Source organism: Passer domesticus, chromosome 5 (assembly GCF_036417665.1).
Source record: "Passer domesticus isolate bPasDom1 chromosome 5, bPasDom1.hap1, whole genome shotgun sequence".
NCBI classification, from domain to species: Eukaryota; Metazoa; Chordata; class Aves; order Passeriformes; family Passeridae; genus Passer; species Passer domesticus.
The window spans coordinates 68401703-68417359 of NC_087478.1; the positions used below are offsets into that span (position 1 = coordinate 68401703).

The 15657-nt window shown below is 42.8% G+C and overlaps 2 protein-coding genes across 4 annotated transcripts in view; one reads left to right on the forward strand and one right to left on the reverse strand.

The window, feature by feature from the left end:
* The window catches only part of LOC135300851 (C-type lectin domain family 2 member B-like), a 37160-nt gene that overhangs the window by 19098 nt on the left and 2405 nt on the right, over nucleotides 1–15657 (reverse strand). Inside the window, exons 4-5 of one of the 2 annotated variants that reach the window (XM_064420809.1) lie at nucleotides 15185–15285; nucleotides 12059–13608 (exon numbers count right to left, since the gene is read on the reverse strand). The exons of the other annotated variant lie outside the window; for it this stretch is intronic. Coding sequence (XP_064276879.1) covers nucleotides 13491–13608; nucleotides 15185–15285 — 219 coding nt within the window. The 3' untranslated portion in view covers nucleotides 12059–13490. Of the gene's footprint in view, nucleotides 1–12058; nucleotides 13609–15184; nucleotides 15286–15657 lie in introns of those variants that run through there. 2 annotated transcript variants of the gene reach the window in all.
* Nucleotides 2127–11426, forward strand: LOC135300850 (killer cell lectin-like receptor subfamily F member 1). Of its 2 annotated transcripts, none has more exons than XM_064420807.1 (7): nucleotides 2127–2223; nucleotides 5925–6002; nucleotides 7266–7364; nucleotides 7981–8121; nucleotides 8478–8626; nucleotides 9068–9180; nucleotides 9793–11426. In XM_064420807.1, the coding sequence occupies exons 1-7, from the start codon at nucleotides 2142–2144 to the stop codon at nucleotides 9926–9928; spliced, it is 798 nt and encodes a 265-aa protein (XP_064276877.1). In that variant the 5' UTR covers nucleotides 2127–2141; the 3' UTR covers nucleotides 9929–11426. The 2 variants fall into 2 exon arrangements, with proteins under 2 accessions (XP_064276877.1, XP_064276878.1); XM_064420808.1 differs by having other exon boundaries at nucleotides 9796–11426.

Below are 15657 nucleotides of genomic sequence, written 5' to 3' on the forward strand. Positions count from 1 at the left end.
CCCACTATCTTTCCTTACAGGTGCTGCAAGAGAGTCTAGACCCTCAGATATCTCCATGTTCTGCCAAAAAGTCTGAAAATTCAAGGCTAAAACACCACTGCCCCCTCCCCAGACATATGGATGTTTGATACACAGCCCCTGGTATTTTAGGGGCCTCACAGGGTTCTGTAAGGTCTGCATATTAATCCAGATTCATTTCCTGGGAGGAAAGAAGAGGCTGAGGCTCTACCTGGAGAACCCAAAAGACACACGGTGAAGGTGGATCATGCAATAAATTAAACTCAACCCAGATTACAGCTTGTGAAGAGGCAGCTGAGGGAGCTGGGGGGGCTCAGCCTGGAGGAAAAGGGGCTCAGGAGGGACCTTCTGGGTCTGCACAAGTCCCTGACAGGAGGGGGCAGCCAGGGGATGTCAGACTCTGCTCCCAGGGAACAATGGACAGGAGAAGAGGGAACGGCCTCAAGACTGTACATGGTTACCTCTGGATGGTTTTGACAGGTTTAGGAGGAAATCATGTGAGAACAGACTGCTGAAGTGTGTGTGCAGTGATGGAAAGAGACTGAGAATTCAAACAACCTACCTTCTAAGTCTCCTTTATGGACTAAACTTTCAGAATAACCCCAAATAAGGAAATTATGTTTGGTTCAGAGTTGAGTTTTGGTTATATTTTTTTCCATTTCAGAGCCTAACTATCCTGCTGTAAAGGATGCTGAGAAGTTCAGGGGAAAACTGATTCAGAGGACAAAGTTCTGTTCCATGTGAGGCCTGGTGGTATGGCTGCTATGTAGGTGTCTGTGAAACAAACCTTATCAGACGCAGCTCACAGTATAGATTTATCATTTATTATCAGATAATGAACCCATCATGATTTAGATACATCGCTTATAAATCATACTCAGGCAGCACTTCTGACTAATCTGTTCCATGACTATCAAAGGTTCTTTTTTTTCCCCCCCAACACCTTTTTGTTTGTGCACTTAACACTGTTACCAGTGTTTAAGACCGTAAAGGAAAAATCAGTAATAGAAGCTTACAGCCCCAAACTTTGGTTTTTTCAGGTCCCTTTGAATGTAACAAAAACCTGCAAACAGCCTGTATAAACCTTATTTTCAGCAGACCTGTGTAGGTTTGCAGACCTTTTCTGTGTTGAACTTGGAGGGAATTTTCTAAGTGGGAATAAGGTACAAAACCCAGAGCAGGAAATGCCATGCACAGGACTCAGTGTCTGAGTGTTTTAAATGTATTTTTAGGTTTTAGAAGGTGTTCATGTTTCAATCAAAATCTGTGAGGCCTCCCCCTGACCTGAAACAGAGGACAAAAACAATGTAATCAAAATATCCTGCAGCAAACATGTGGGTAATGAAAAAGGAGTTTAAGGTAATAAAGGCAAGAAAATTCAGGTTTTCCATCTGTAGAGTTGTTGGCTCAAGCAGGAAAGAGTCCAAGCAATGTAGGAACAGCAGCTCCTTGTAACTACTGTTACAGTAAAGTATGGAAAAATTCTTGTAAAAAGGATTGATCATTTTTTTTTAAATTTTATTTTGAGTTCATGTTAATGCATCATCAATATCACCTAAATTCGGCTGTTAAACCATTGAAGTGCTTCGTGGGTGGAGCAGGTTAGAATTTGCGTTACATTTTTGAGGCTGTGTGGTTGCAGTACATTAACCCCAAGACATCTTACACTGTTACATGTACTTCTTGTTTATCTTTCTTTAAGGTGGATAGGCTGCGTCAGATCATGCACAGAAGCACAAAACAGCCACAGCACAGAAATTGTACTCTCTATTCTCCTGAGAACCAGCAAACCTCTCATACTGGTGTAAGTCCATTTTTGGGAATTCCTTAGAGAATTCCCTCTGCTTGACCAACAAGATTTTTTCTCATATATTAGTGAAAAGATGGGCTTTAATCTTCATTTTCTCCTGTATTCTGAAGGGCAAGAAGAGACAGAATGGGGGCTGAAAACAGGCTTTGAAGCTGCACTGAAAGAAGTAACTCAGTGACTTCCTTTTTTTATATTTCTCAGCCTTCCTCAGAGCCATAGCACAGCATGTGAGTGGAGGCAGGCAAATTGAGACAGGATGCAAATGACTGAGTTAAAGCTGCTTTTTCCATAGCTCTGAGGGACGGGCTCACGGATGGCAGGGGATGTCACCTATGCGGCCGTGGCAATGCTGCCGAGGGAAAGGCCACACGCTCCTTCAGGGACATCAAACCCAGGTAAAACCTCTTGGGCACACACCTTCCGCTGTCTTGAGCTCTCTCTCTCTTTCTCTCTCACATTTTAAATTGGGTAAAACTAGAAGAATGCCATAACTTTCTGCATGGGAAGGGCAAGGAGGTGGAATAGTGGATGAGATCCTCATAGTACGAATCAGCCAAGCTGCTACCAAAGCAGAACCACCAAGGAGCAGCAGCTCAGGTCTGGTCCCAGGGTTTAAGTAACAGAATGAGAAAGAAAAAGTATTCATTGGTTGAGTAATGAGCATAATATTTCTTTTTAAATGAGTAACATGATCAAGACAATGCTCCACTGAATTACTACCTAGCCCACAAATCAGATCAATGTTTATATTCATGGAAAAGGAGCAGAAAATTAACCAGTAAATCAGGAAACTAGTAGCAGTCTAAAGTGCAGCCACTGTCACTGAAGGAAGTTCTGAATGTCCCCTGAAATCTTCCTGCCCCATCTCTTTAATTTTCCAGTGGTGATTTTCTAGAACCAAATTATCAATCTGTGATCACTTCACATTTTTGTAAAAAAAACCTCAAAGGATTAAGCCATTATTCATGGTAAGGAGATTATTTGAACTAAATTTTCTGAAGAAGTGACATTTCTACTACTTAGAAAAAGAATTTAATTAATTCATTAAAGCATTTGGACAAAATTCTGGATCACATCTAACATGAATGATAGCTTATTATGAGCAAATAGGAAATGTTTGTGGCATCAGACAAAGGATATTTTCATGCTTTCATTAGTAATTATTGTATTTAATCCCTTAAGGAAATAACATTGTGTAAAGAGCATTTTTAGATGTTCTACTTACAATGGAGATTAATAGTGATGATGGTGCTCTTCTGAATACATGCACTTAAATGACAGAAAATAATACCTTTTATATATTTTTACAAGACTGGTATCCAAAAGATAAAAATTAGTTCACTTTATAATATATAAGGCATGAAATACTACCTTAGACTCTGTGTTCATGCACTTATGGGTGTTGTTTGCACTGCTGTAACCTGTGCAACACAAAGAGGGTTTGCCTGGTTTACCCAGTATCCAAAGTGATAAAACATCTTTGTCAAGGGAGACAGACATCAAATCTTGATTAGAAGATATCCAAAAGTATTCCTTGACCATGCTGCCTAAAGGAAAAGTTTTGGACAGGCCAGTTCCAATGAAATTTATCATTAACATCTGGATGGCTCTTAGTAAACTTTTGTTGAACTAATTTTAACTCTTGATATTTTCTCACATGAAGTTACTGGCCATGGTAATTAAGGGATTTCTCAATGCCCTTTTCCTTTAAATATTTAACTTCTCAAAAATGCTAATAATTTTTGTGAATGTTCTTCTGTTCATACTCCAGCGCTCCCATCCCCTTCAAAAAACAGGCACCAGAGATCCACCCAGCATTTCTGCAAGCCTTAGTTATTCTGTCTCAAATATACAGAGACAAAATCTCTTAACTAATCTTTTCTTCACTGTTTATAGCTCACAGTCTCACCTAACTCACTCTTATGTCTGATTATACTCAAATACATTTTGTTTGATTTGGCTTGGACTTACTGTTGGACTTCAGCTGTCACTCAGGTGCTCTGGACAACAGGGATGAGGGGATTCTTGGATGCTCTGCCAGAGTGTGTTGAGGAGGATTTTGCAATGGCACTATCTATGCACAGGCTTTGCTAGCTGCAGGTGCTGTTACTGTGCATGTGCTTCAAACCAGGTGTTGAAAAGTAGAAAATGTTCCCAAATCCCAGCAAGGACAAACATACCTGGGAATCCATTTTCCAGCGAAGGACTCTGGCAGTTTTTGTGTCCTGGTTCCCTCACAGATAATTTGAGAGTTGCCTGTTTATGAATTCTGAGTGGCTACCAGAACTTTCCTTGGGAGAAGGACAAACCAAGGAGAGTTCAAACCACGAAACGAACCCACAAGCAGTTGTAGCCTGCCATTGGTTGTGCCCTTAACTTCTTGTTCTCCTTAACCTCCTGGGCTCCTCCAGGTGTTGACCAGGTCCAGATGGAGCCTCCATTCCCCCTGGATGTGCTGGCCCACATCTGGACACAACATTCCCTAATGGACCTCCCCAGGAGGTCCCTGTCTGCACATTCACCAAACAGAAGCTTCCAATAAACAGAGATGTTTTTCTGCACCTTACAACATGCACAGGGAAGAGCAGTGAAATTTCAGTTTCAGTGGTTGACAGAGATCACCTTGTTATTGAATTAGGTGAGGGTGTGGAAGCATCCAGCAGAATTAAAGTTATGTGGTGTTTTATAAGCCCTTGCTGATTTCCAAGGACTTCACATTCAAATAATCATTCCAGTATCTAAATAATCTTACCAGCCCGTACACACTGTAATAGAAGGAATGATTTTGTTTAAATCTTGGCTTGCATGGATGACTTTTTTTCTAACAGGCTTGGAAATATTCTTTGAAGGAATAAATGTGCATTTGAGAGACAAATTATTTACTAATAATAGCAGAATATCTAATGTACTTGTTTTAGAAGTACCTCCATTTACAGGGCTAGTGCATGTTAAAGTTTAAAAGTCCTGAGTGGTTTTGGAAAATTATTTACATTCTAAGAAGGAAAACTTTTAGGGCATTTGATTTGAGAACAATTACATTTCATTTACAAATTTTCTGCAGTTCATTGAACTAATAAATTGAAATAAAGCAAACAACTAAGTGTATTAGGTCATATTCTCTAAAGCATAGACTGTCTCCCCTACATGAATACCTTTATTTGACAATCAGGTTCTCAGTGGATTTTTTTAACTGTAAAACCTCTCCATACTTCAGCAATTCTCATATGAAATGCTGCCTCATTTTAACCTAATGAGACTCTCTTCTTCTGCCATGCTTTTCCCTGATAAGTGAAATTTAATACAACACTTCTTTTTAAGAGCCCCAGTGGTTACAAACTAGGGTGGTAGCACAGAAGCTTATTCTTGATACAGATGGATAAAATCTCTCCATTTATGGAACCAAAAGCAGTGTCCCAAAGGTCCAAATACCTTTCACAACAGTAATCAGTAGCTCTTCAAATTACCCAAGTAAATGATGTTGAAAACATCTTCAGAAAGATCCATGTGCCTTGAACCCACACTGTGAGATTTCAATGCCATTTTTGGTTTTGTTTTGGCAACGTGCTTTTGGAAAAGGATGTCTTCAACCATCAGGTCCATTCCTCTGCCGCTACAGGCAGCACCTGAAATATCCTGGGATAAACACTCACAAGTCAGGAATGTCCCCAGGAATTACCCTGCTGCAGCAACGTTTCTTTGAGTGCTAGTTTTCATTTGGCACCTCTCTGCCCCACAAAGCAGTGGCGGGTCTGGTGCCCCTCCAGCCCCTGTGGTACCTTCTGAGATGGCTTAGCAACAGATGGGATGTTTGTCATGGATGGAATCCAGGTCCTTCCCATCCTTCAGCCTATTTGTCTGGCTCCTGCTCCAGCCACCCAGCACTCAACAGTTCAAGACTTATGAAGGAGGCTTTTCCTGCCTGACAGCAGGAGGAAGTGGTAAATCATCATCTTGCCTACCATTGTCTAGGAAAAGGAAAATGCTGAACAAGCAGCCCTGGAAACACACACCCCTTTTCATGCAGGCTGTGCCTTTATTGTTCTTCCACTTGGTGATTGGCACAGCCACAAATGTCAGCACTGCCCTCTCCTTACAGGAAACACGATCACATATGCTGAGCTGCATGTGAAGCCCCAACCCCAAGAGAACAGCAGAGCAGAGACTTCCGCTCCTGGTACTGTGCAATTTTATTTGGTTACTAATTATAGATGGAGTGTTTCCTATTACCCACCAGTGAAACCTGTTATCAAGAGCTTTTATGTACACCCTCTCAATGAAGGGTTGATCTGTCGCTTCATCTGCTGTTTTTTACCCTGGCTTCTCAGATTTTACATTTTCCTTTAAAAAATAATACTGAGAGATGTTTTAAAAATAATTTCTAAGAATGCCTTTGTGCCCTACATGGGAAATGTAGTAAAGCAAAGTAAAATTCTATGGTTTTTTTAGAACTCTTGTGGAGGAAGTCTCAGGGATGCATTTGGCTTTGAAAGCAGGGTAATGCCCAGGTCTCTATGTACCATTAGTGCCCTGGTGATTGTCACCCTCCCCGTGCTGGGAACATTATACCAGATAGGTCAGGCAGCCAGAGGATGGAACAGTTTCTTATCTCATGCAGGCAAGGTCAGGGAAACAGAGGTTATGACAGTGCACATCTGTGTCTCGTGGCACTGGCACCTTAACCCCAAATTTCCTCGGGTTCTGCAGCTTCCTGAGTGTTTTGCTCTGTCACAGGATGAATGCCAAACAGCTGGAGAGATGCTTGGTTTGATGCACTTCCCTGTGCCGTGCCAGGAGGTGTCAGTATGGGGCTTTTTTTCCTGTGCATCTAGGGAAGTTATCTTTGCACTGCAGGACAGGAACAGTAACGCTTGGGAGCAGAGAGGAGGAACGCCCCACAGCCCATCCCTGACACCACAGCCCATCTCTGACACCTCAGCCCATCCCTTGCAGACACCACAGCCCATCCCTGACACCACAGCCATCCCTGACACCTCAGTCCATCCCTGACACCACAACCATCCCTGACACCTCAGCCCATCCCTTACAGACACCACAGCCCATCCCTGACACCACAGCCATCCCTGACCGACACCACAGCTTGTCCCTGACACCACAGCCCATTCTTGATACTCTCCCCGAATTGCTCTGCAAGGTCCTGGAGATGTGTGTGGGTAGGTGGGAGGAGGCAATGCTTGAGAAAAATAAGTCAAAGGAGAAAAGGCAAATTCTTAATGGTTGACAATCACTTGCTCTATGAGACCAAACATTTTGATTTCACTTCCATGTGTGCAAAATGGATGCAGATTTTTAATAAGTAAAATGCCACTGCATCCTCCTGACAGAAGACTGATTTTAGGCAGATGATTACTCTGTTTCTCCAGTGTTAAGTTTAAGAGTGCCAGGATCTTAAGCTGCTCTTCCTCCTGCCTCCCTGCAGGCTGCCGGCACAGGTTCTCAGCCTGGTTTTATGTGGCGCTGGTCCTGGCAGTCCTTGTCCTCATCCTGCTGGGAGTCGTGGCCATACAAGCCAAGCTGTGTGAGTAGATCCTGCCTCCTGCTTCACCCCTTCACTGCAGACATGGTTAAACCTCTGAAAGAGCTGACAGAAAAATTCCCTTACTGTCGCACTAAAAGGTGTCCACTTGTACACAAATACAGGAAATGAGAGACTCTTGACAGGGGCTTGGAGTGACAGGACAGGAGGGAATGGCTTCACACTGACAGAGAGGAGGTTTAGATTGGATATTAGGAAGAAATTCTTCCCTGTGAGGGTGCTGAGGCCCTGGCACAGGATCCTCAGAGAAGCTGTGGCTGCCCCATCCCTGGTAGTGTCCAAGGGCAGGCTGGGTGGGGCTCTGAGCAACCTGGGATAGTGGGAGGTGTCCCTGATCATAGCCGGAGAGTTTTGGAATGAAATGATCTCTAAAGTCTTTCCAAGCCAGGCCATTCCATGAACATCTCAGGAGGGCTTTGCCCACTGAGCTTTACTCCCTGAGTTTGCTCATAACTGTGTCTATACCAGGCAATGTACACAGAGACATCCTCACATTCACAGTCCAGCTCTGGGTACAAAGACTGCATTTCCTTATCCTTGTTGTTAGCCATGACCTCTCTCTCTTACTATTTTTTTTTTTTACTTTGGGCTGTTCAAGTTTTGAAGGGCAGAGCAGGAAAATCAAAAAGTTTGCCTCACTATGGTCTGAACAGCACCAGCAATGACATTTCTTCAGAGAGGACTGTCTCAGCAGCGCTCCTGAAACAGCTCATGGAGGAGCTGTGTGAAGATGGACAGGGTGAGGCATGTTACTCCTTTCCAGTGTAGAGGATGTGTGATGTGCACAATGGACTCTGTTCCCATTTCTCTGACGCCCTGCAGTTTATTATGGGAACTCAGAAAGCAAGGTGCTCCTGCAGAGCAGTGATAACAAAATCTAAACTAGCATTTTAATCATGTGTTGCTCCTCTGTTAATATAAAGTTTCCAGTATTTTGATTAAATTTCTATCTGCCAGGAGCTGCTGCCAGAAAAGCCATATATCCTCCTATTGTCCTGGAGAACACTTTCCAGACATAACATTCCCCTCTGTTCATAAACAGGGGGAGGAATTCCATCTATTGCAGGAGCTAAATATTCCCCTATCCACCCACAGGGACATGTGAGCTGTGTCCCCCCGGCTGGCAGCTGCACAGGGGCAGATGTTACTTCTTCTCTGAGGAGGCCAGGAGCTGGGAGGACAGCCAGAAAAACTGCCTGGCCAGGAAGTCCCAGCTGCTGGTCATTGAGGATGATGTTGAGATGGTGAGTCTTGCAGCAGTCTCACCAAACATTTCTCAGGTCTCAGCCAGACATTGCTCCAAGAGAAAATGGCCTGGATATCAAGAGTACACATAGACAAGCAAGAGGCCCCTGAGGAAAGGATCTGAGTCTCCCTGCCCAGGAGCTGTTTGGGAATGTCAGCAGAGCAGAGCTGAAGAGGAGAAGCATAAGAGGTGCCAAGTGTGGAAGCCAGAGTAGTTTTGACTGGGAAGAGGAAATGCTGGGGGACTTTCCACTGCTTGGCTCTGAGAAGAGAGGAGGCTGGTCATGTGTGTGGGCTGATGTAAGGGGCTGCTGTGCCATGGATGCATCCCTGCCCTTGCTCTTCAAGAGGAAATAAAAGCTGTGCATGAGGCAGGAGCATGACCTGGGCACAGCAGGAAAGCTCTTCTGTCAGATAACATCCTTCTAATCATTCCACAGGAATTTATAGACAACAAAGACAAAGATACCAAGTATATCTGGATTGGCTTGGACACCAAAGACATGGAGAAAGCATGGAGTTCAGTGGAAGATCACAGAGTAAAAGAAAAGAGGTGATGATTTTTGGGGGGAGGATATATTTGGGAAAAGCAAAGTGTGGTATCCCTGTTTGGAAATACAATTCTGAATCTGAGCTAATTACCCAAAGCACAGATCTAAGCCTGCAGCCTCAGGTGCCTATTTAGAGTCTATTTCATGGCCAGTCTCAGGCCAACAGGTTCCTGCTTGGCACTTTTAGAAACTGATTTCTGCCTCCAGGACTAACCACAGCCACAGTTCATATATTTATTAATGCAGAGATATTACTACACAATTCTGAAATCCCTGCCAAAAAACTCTCTCACTTTACAGACCATGTGCTGCCTGCCTCTGTTGAAGGTGATGCCTGTCACCACATAGCATTGGCTGGGATCTGTGCAGCTTTCTTCAGCATTGTGGCTGCATGGGGAGGATCCTTATCTTTGTAACTAATAATGCCAAATATCCATCCCTCAGAAGCCAGCAGTCCCTGCTGGGGGTGCCTAACCCACCTCTGCACAGCTGCTGTGCTTCAAGGGGTTGGTCAAGTAGGCATCATCCATCCCCTCGCCCAGAGCACCACCAGGACTTTTAAGTAGTGCTAAGTTTAGACCTAGCAACTCACTGAATTCCTTTTGGTCTCTCAGCAGGACAGCTTTAAAAAGCATTGAGGCTGACAAGAACTGTGCTGTTTACAGAAGGAAAAACGTGATCCAGGCAGATAACTGCCAGACCTTAAAGGAGTGGATCTGTAAGAAGAACGCAACTTTGCTGTTGCTCTGAGCCAAATTTCCAGACAGCAGGCAGAGCTTCTTGTCAGATGACCCATTTTACAGACAAACCAACTTGTGATGTAAATAATTTTCATAACACTTTCAGGGAAACTTGAACTTTGCTGCTCTGTTCTCCCTAAGAAGTCAGAAGACAGGTCCTACAACAGGCCTGCAAGCTGACACACAAGGATTTTGGGGTGCTGAGCCTTCACACAGACAGATTTTTGGCAGCAGCTACCTCAGGAAGGGTCAGAGGAGAAGGGATACTTGTGAGGAGGAGCACTGTGTATACAAACAGTGTGAATGTACAGGAATTAAGGCCCCTGTGGGGGATGAAGGGTGTGCTGGGCCCTCTACTGTCACCCCTGCCTGCAGGCAGCTGCTGAGCTGAGGACTTCTTATTTGGGTTTCAGGATTTTAGTGTTTGCTGAAGTTTGTGGGCTTGGGGTTTTGTGGTATTTTTTCCTTGGGGTCTAATTGTGACTCACAGAAGTCACCTGAGAGCTGGAAAAAAATGCATTTGTTGAACTTATTCAAAGCTGCTGCACAGCTACTGGGTGTAGACAGCAGAGCAGACACGGAGTGACTTGTAACACTTGTGGTTAATATGCTGATTGCTCCCATCCTCTTTGGTGTTGACCCTCGGTATCTGAAGGGATTAATTAGGGAAGGGGCTTGGGCTGTAAAACAACATTGCAGTGCAAGAAAATAAAGTTGATAACCTTCCTCTCCACCTATATTTTGTCCCTTTACATTGTAAAGTTCAACCACAGTTATGGTATGATGATGTACCAAAGCCAAAGACTGGTGAAATTAATGCCTGGGAGTGCACTCAGTAAATGCATTACTTAGGCACTGAAGTGTCATAAATAAATGCTATTTCTGGGTCTAGAACACAAAAATGCTAAGAGCAGTCTGACCTAGTGCCTTTACTAGATCCACATGTTTGACAAAAATGAAGAAATGTCATGAACTGAAGGTGCTACTCTAACAAAAATGGCACTGACTGGAATTTAAGTCCACACAGCAATGAGAAAAAGAAACAAGTCAAACATGGCTTTTGAGATGGTAAGCCTTTACCTCATCTTTGCTGTGATGCACACAAATAAAGGCAGCTGAAGTTTCTCAGAGATGTTTTTTCATATCTGTGCATGCCTGGGGAGGGTTATTGTCCAGCACTTTAGGGCTGCAGATTAAAAAGTAAACTGTACCCTCAGGGACTTCCCTTCAAACAACAACAAAAAAAGTCCCAGCACAGATTTACCACACAGAATGCAGCATCAGCAGCTCAAGACCCATGAGAAACTGCTATTATATAAGAGGAAATTACAAAAATCCCCCAAACTCAGCACAGCACGTGGGGGGAAGAAGATTGGTTTGCTCATTCTAGACAGCGAAGCAAAGAAAAGGAAAGAGTCTGAAATGAGTAAGATAATCATCTATATCTACATAATACATGCTTTAGAGAGAGAGAGAATTTCTGACTGCTGAGAAATTTTCACTTCAGGGTACTTGCAGCACACCCTTCTCCATGCAGTGGAGTTGACAACTGCTGGTTTTCTGGCAGTTTTTTTTTTTGATTCATGCTGAATTTAACAAGAAAACCAAACTCCTGCATGCTGGCTTTTCTCAAATTAGTTGTGGTGTTTAGGTTTTCACAATATTCATGAAACATCTACGATTTGGGCCTTCTTGCTACTATTCATGTAATTAAACAAGTCTTTGCAGAGCCTTACTGAAGTTCTTACCTACAATTTATGCAGTCACTTATTTAACAGAAAAAAAGAAAAAGAAATTACCACTGAAGTAGTTCATCAAACTCCGCTCTGAGTAAAGCAAGTTGGCAAAGTTTGCATCTTCACTCTTCTTTTCTTAACATCACCAAAGAAGTTCATAGCATCCCTGAGGAGTCAGGAGAGCTTTTACTTTTTAACCTTTTTGTTAAAAGTCTGACTCATTATGACGTGTTAAAAAGGGGAAAGCATTATTTTTTTGATCAAATATCCGGTTTCATGTCAGCCCCAACATTATTATTAAAGATTTTTTCATGTTCAAAACATTTTACTTTGCTTCAGATTTTTTTTCACCAAAATGGTGCCTGAGTTTCAATACCCCAATATTAAGACACAAAGCACTATAATTCAGGGGCTCTGTAAAGATATTTATTTAGTATCTTTTCAGGACTATTGCACATACCATATCCTTCAGAATCAGGTTAATGTAAAAACATTGCAGAATAACACCTTCCCCCCAACATAAATAAATAGATAATTTAGCTTTTTATACTGTAGAGTCCTGTTACTGTATGTATAAAGAATACAAGCAATTAAGAAAAGTGTAATCCAGCAAAATTAGTGATTATCTTTAAATAAACATCTGAAAGGCACAAGTCACTGACACTATCTATGTGTATGGTCCTGCTACAGTCAAATCCTTCTGTCACAGAAAATAATGAAGGTGAACTTCCCATTCTTCATTCTCTAGAAACTTCATAGTTATATTCCTTACATGCAAATTTGCTTCCTCTGGGTCAAATGACACTTTTAATTTTTGGACAACCTGCTAGACATGTGTGGGACTCAGTCAATCAAAGGGATTGTGCCCTAAGTCTGTTCAGGCTCCCAGCAATCCAAGAGCACTGGAGGCTGCTGCTGAAAATGTCACTTACACAAGGAAACACTGTCCATCTGGAAACGTCCCCTTGCTCGGAAGGCTCACACCATGACAGGCACAGGGCATAAGGGAAACACAGAGAAATATCCCTGTTAATTCACTCTTTCCCTTCTCCTGATTTTACCTCCTTGCACTGAGGATTATTTCTACGTTTACACATTAATGACTGCAGCTTCGCTATCACTGTTCCAGTTCCAACTCTTCTCCCTTCCACCAGTGCAGATGCTCAGGTAAATAAATATTCTTTTCTATTGTGACCTTTTTTGCCTACAGAGTGTTGTGAGGATAACTTCAGGTGCAGTGCAGCTACATAAATCAGCTTGATAACATCATCACCAGGATTTAACAAAATTAATGTAACATAACATTAACAAAACGTGGAATATAATTCAAGGTACATCCCATCAAATGGAAAGAGAGGAATTTGCTGTGATCATGTCCAAAACAGCAGTGTTCACTTCTGCATTGCCCTGTATCCACGAAGCACTCGCAGCCCTCCAGACAGACCCACTTCACCACCCATGCACACAGACTCTGGCAAAAGGAAAAGCAGAACAAAAACCTCCAACTGCACACCCAAAAGGAAAAGAAAGAGCAGCTGCTCCTACAAGAGAAGAGTAAATGGAGGAAATACTGATGGCACAGCAAAAAGAAACTACAGCTGGGCAGTAGCTGGAAAAATGGGGCAAGGAAATGACTTATCAAGATGCTGAAGAGAGCCTTTAATATGGTATCTTTAAAGCCTTCCTCCATGGGTGGAGAACTCTGGCTACCAGAAAAGTCATTCACCTCTGGGTAAGAGCTGGGACACATTCCCAGGTCCCAAAGTGTAGACATAACCTGTGTAGGCATCATCATATCAGAGCTCTAAGTGTCAGGGGTGGGGGCTTTGTCCACCTTTATTGTGCTGACTTGATATTCAAGCTGCAGACCCATTTCCTGGTTAAATAACATCCTGAGGCTGAGACTCCTTTGGACTCCAGATAGGCACAGCTGCCAGAGCCTTTTACTTCAAACCTGTCAGGGAGAAGACAGGACACCAACAATCAAATATTGCAATAGAGCAAAAGCAGCTATGGGCATCTCAGGTTCTCTTTGAATTCTCTTTGAATAAAGCCTGATTTATCTCAGGCAAGGCACCACAGCAGGATGATGTTTTGTGCCTTAAAAAGAATACCATGGAGATTGTCCTTTCTTAATGGTATCTTGTGCCCAGAATACAAAATCCAATACTTGTAGTACTCTTGCATCTTGTTTAGTGGTCACTTAATGTGAAATACACCCTTTCTGCCTTTCTGAGGGATGCTGTGCCATCAAGATGGGCACCACCACCTTGTACCTCCACATCTTCCTATCCAGCTAAAAGGTTCCAGCACAAGCTGTGAAGGAAATGCATCTCTAATTTCTCCCTTCCTCAGAACCCAACAGGCACTATGGTTAAGGGGGTTAGGGAAAACAAGAAGCAAACCTCAGTTTCTACACCATAGGTCCCTATGTAAGAGGTAAGAGACTCCTTCAGCACAAAGTGCTATAGAGTTCTATGGATAGGCCAAGCAAACTGGAATGGTCTCTGGAAAAGCTGAGGGACAAATCCCCACCAGTGTGTAGTAACACCTGAGCTTAGATATCAAGGTGTTTGCCCTCCCCTTCAGGAGGGGCAAGGGGCATGAGGCAGAAGTCTAAGAACGGGAAGAACCTCACTGAAAATGAAAGCATCAATGGATGTCTGTACTGCAGACAGGGGATAAAAGAGTGGGAAGGACTGCAGTTTTCAATTTGAGGTGTCCACGTGTTCCTCACATCTCACATTAAATGCCTTTGTCAGATCAAGCCTTCAGGGCTTGGGGATGAAGCAAATATAGTCACAGATCACTGGTAATGTCACGGATTTAAAAGTATTGAAATTTTCCACTTTTTAAGGTAATTTCAGACTTGTGAAATCTCATTGCTTATGCCTATCAATGGTAATTCTGCCAACTCCTGCCAGCAGCTGCTCCAGGATGAGCTGCAGCAGCCTCTGAGGAGATGGGACAGCTGCCAGGGAGAGTAACCAAGTGCCCCACAGCTGGCACTGGTGGCACAGAACACAGGGCCCTGGCCACAGAGCAGCTCTTGCAACATAAATTCACATCTACCTTTCCCTCCAGAAGCCTCTTTCTGAGGAACATTCTATAAAAATGAAAACATGTCTTAGCAGTCTCCCAAATCTCTTTGCTATTAACTTCACACAGCTTATGTGCAGGTTTGTATTGTTGCAAAATATATTCTATAATGAGGAATTCGTGTTACTATTAATCTTCCCTTTCTCCCCCAATTCCCTTCCTCCCACTGCTTTTGTGTCTCTTGGTTTCACTTTCTCTGATGTCTGTTACCATGAGCCTGCCTCATGTTGCTTCTCAGCATTACAAACTCATCCCCTAGTTTTCATCTGCCACAGTTTTAACAATGCCATGTGAAATCTTCATTGCATTCACACCCTCTCCATCCCTTTAACATAATAACAGAGATTTCCTACAAGTCACTAGATCTGTATTATTTTTCTTACTCTCCTATAACCAAATATCTCCAGCAAAACCCCTCCACATCAACTTACAGTTCATTGTCTAATGCTTTTCCATTTACCCAAAAGAACTCTTCATTTCTTTTATAGAGTCCAATCCATGGATCTTGCTTTGTTATCTTCATCATAAACCTCTGTAGGAATAAACCCACATGAGAAAAGAAGTTCTGCATGTTCAGTCCAGCTATCAAAATACAAAGTCATTGATCCAGGGCAAAAGCAAAACAACAATCTAACGTTTCCTGCTGAAGAAATCATATTAAAACCTAAATATACAGAGACTGGTGACTGGGATAGGGTTGACTGACATAGAGAGAGGCTATTCCAAAAGATCAAGGTCTGCTATCAAGGTCTGGAACAGACACAGAAGAATATATTCTTCTAGACCTCTGTTCAGGGTGGAATCTTTCCTAATACTGTGGTATAATATAGAAAAAAATGCTCAAATCTGCACTTTGGGTAACTATCTCCTAACTCCAAAGGTTACAATTAACATATTTACCAAC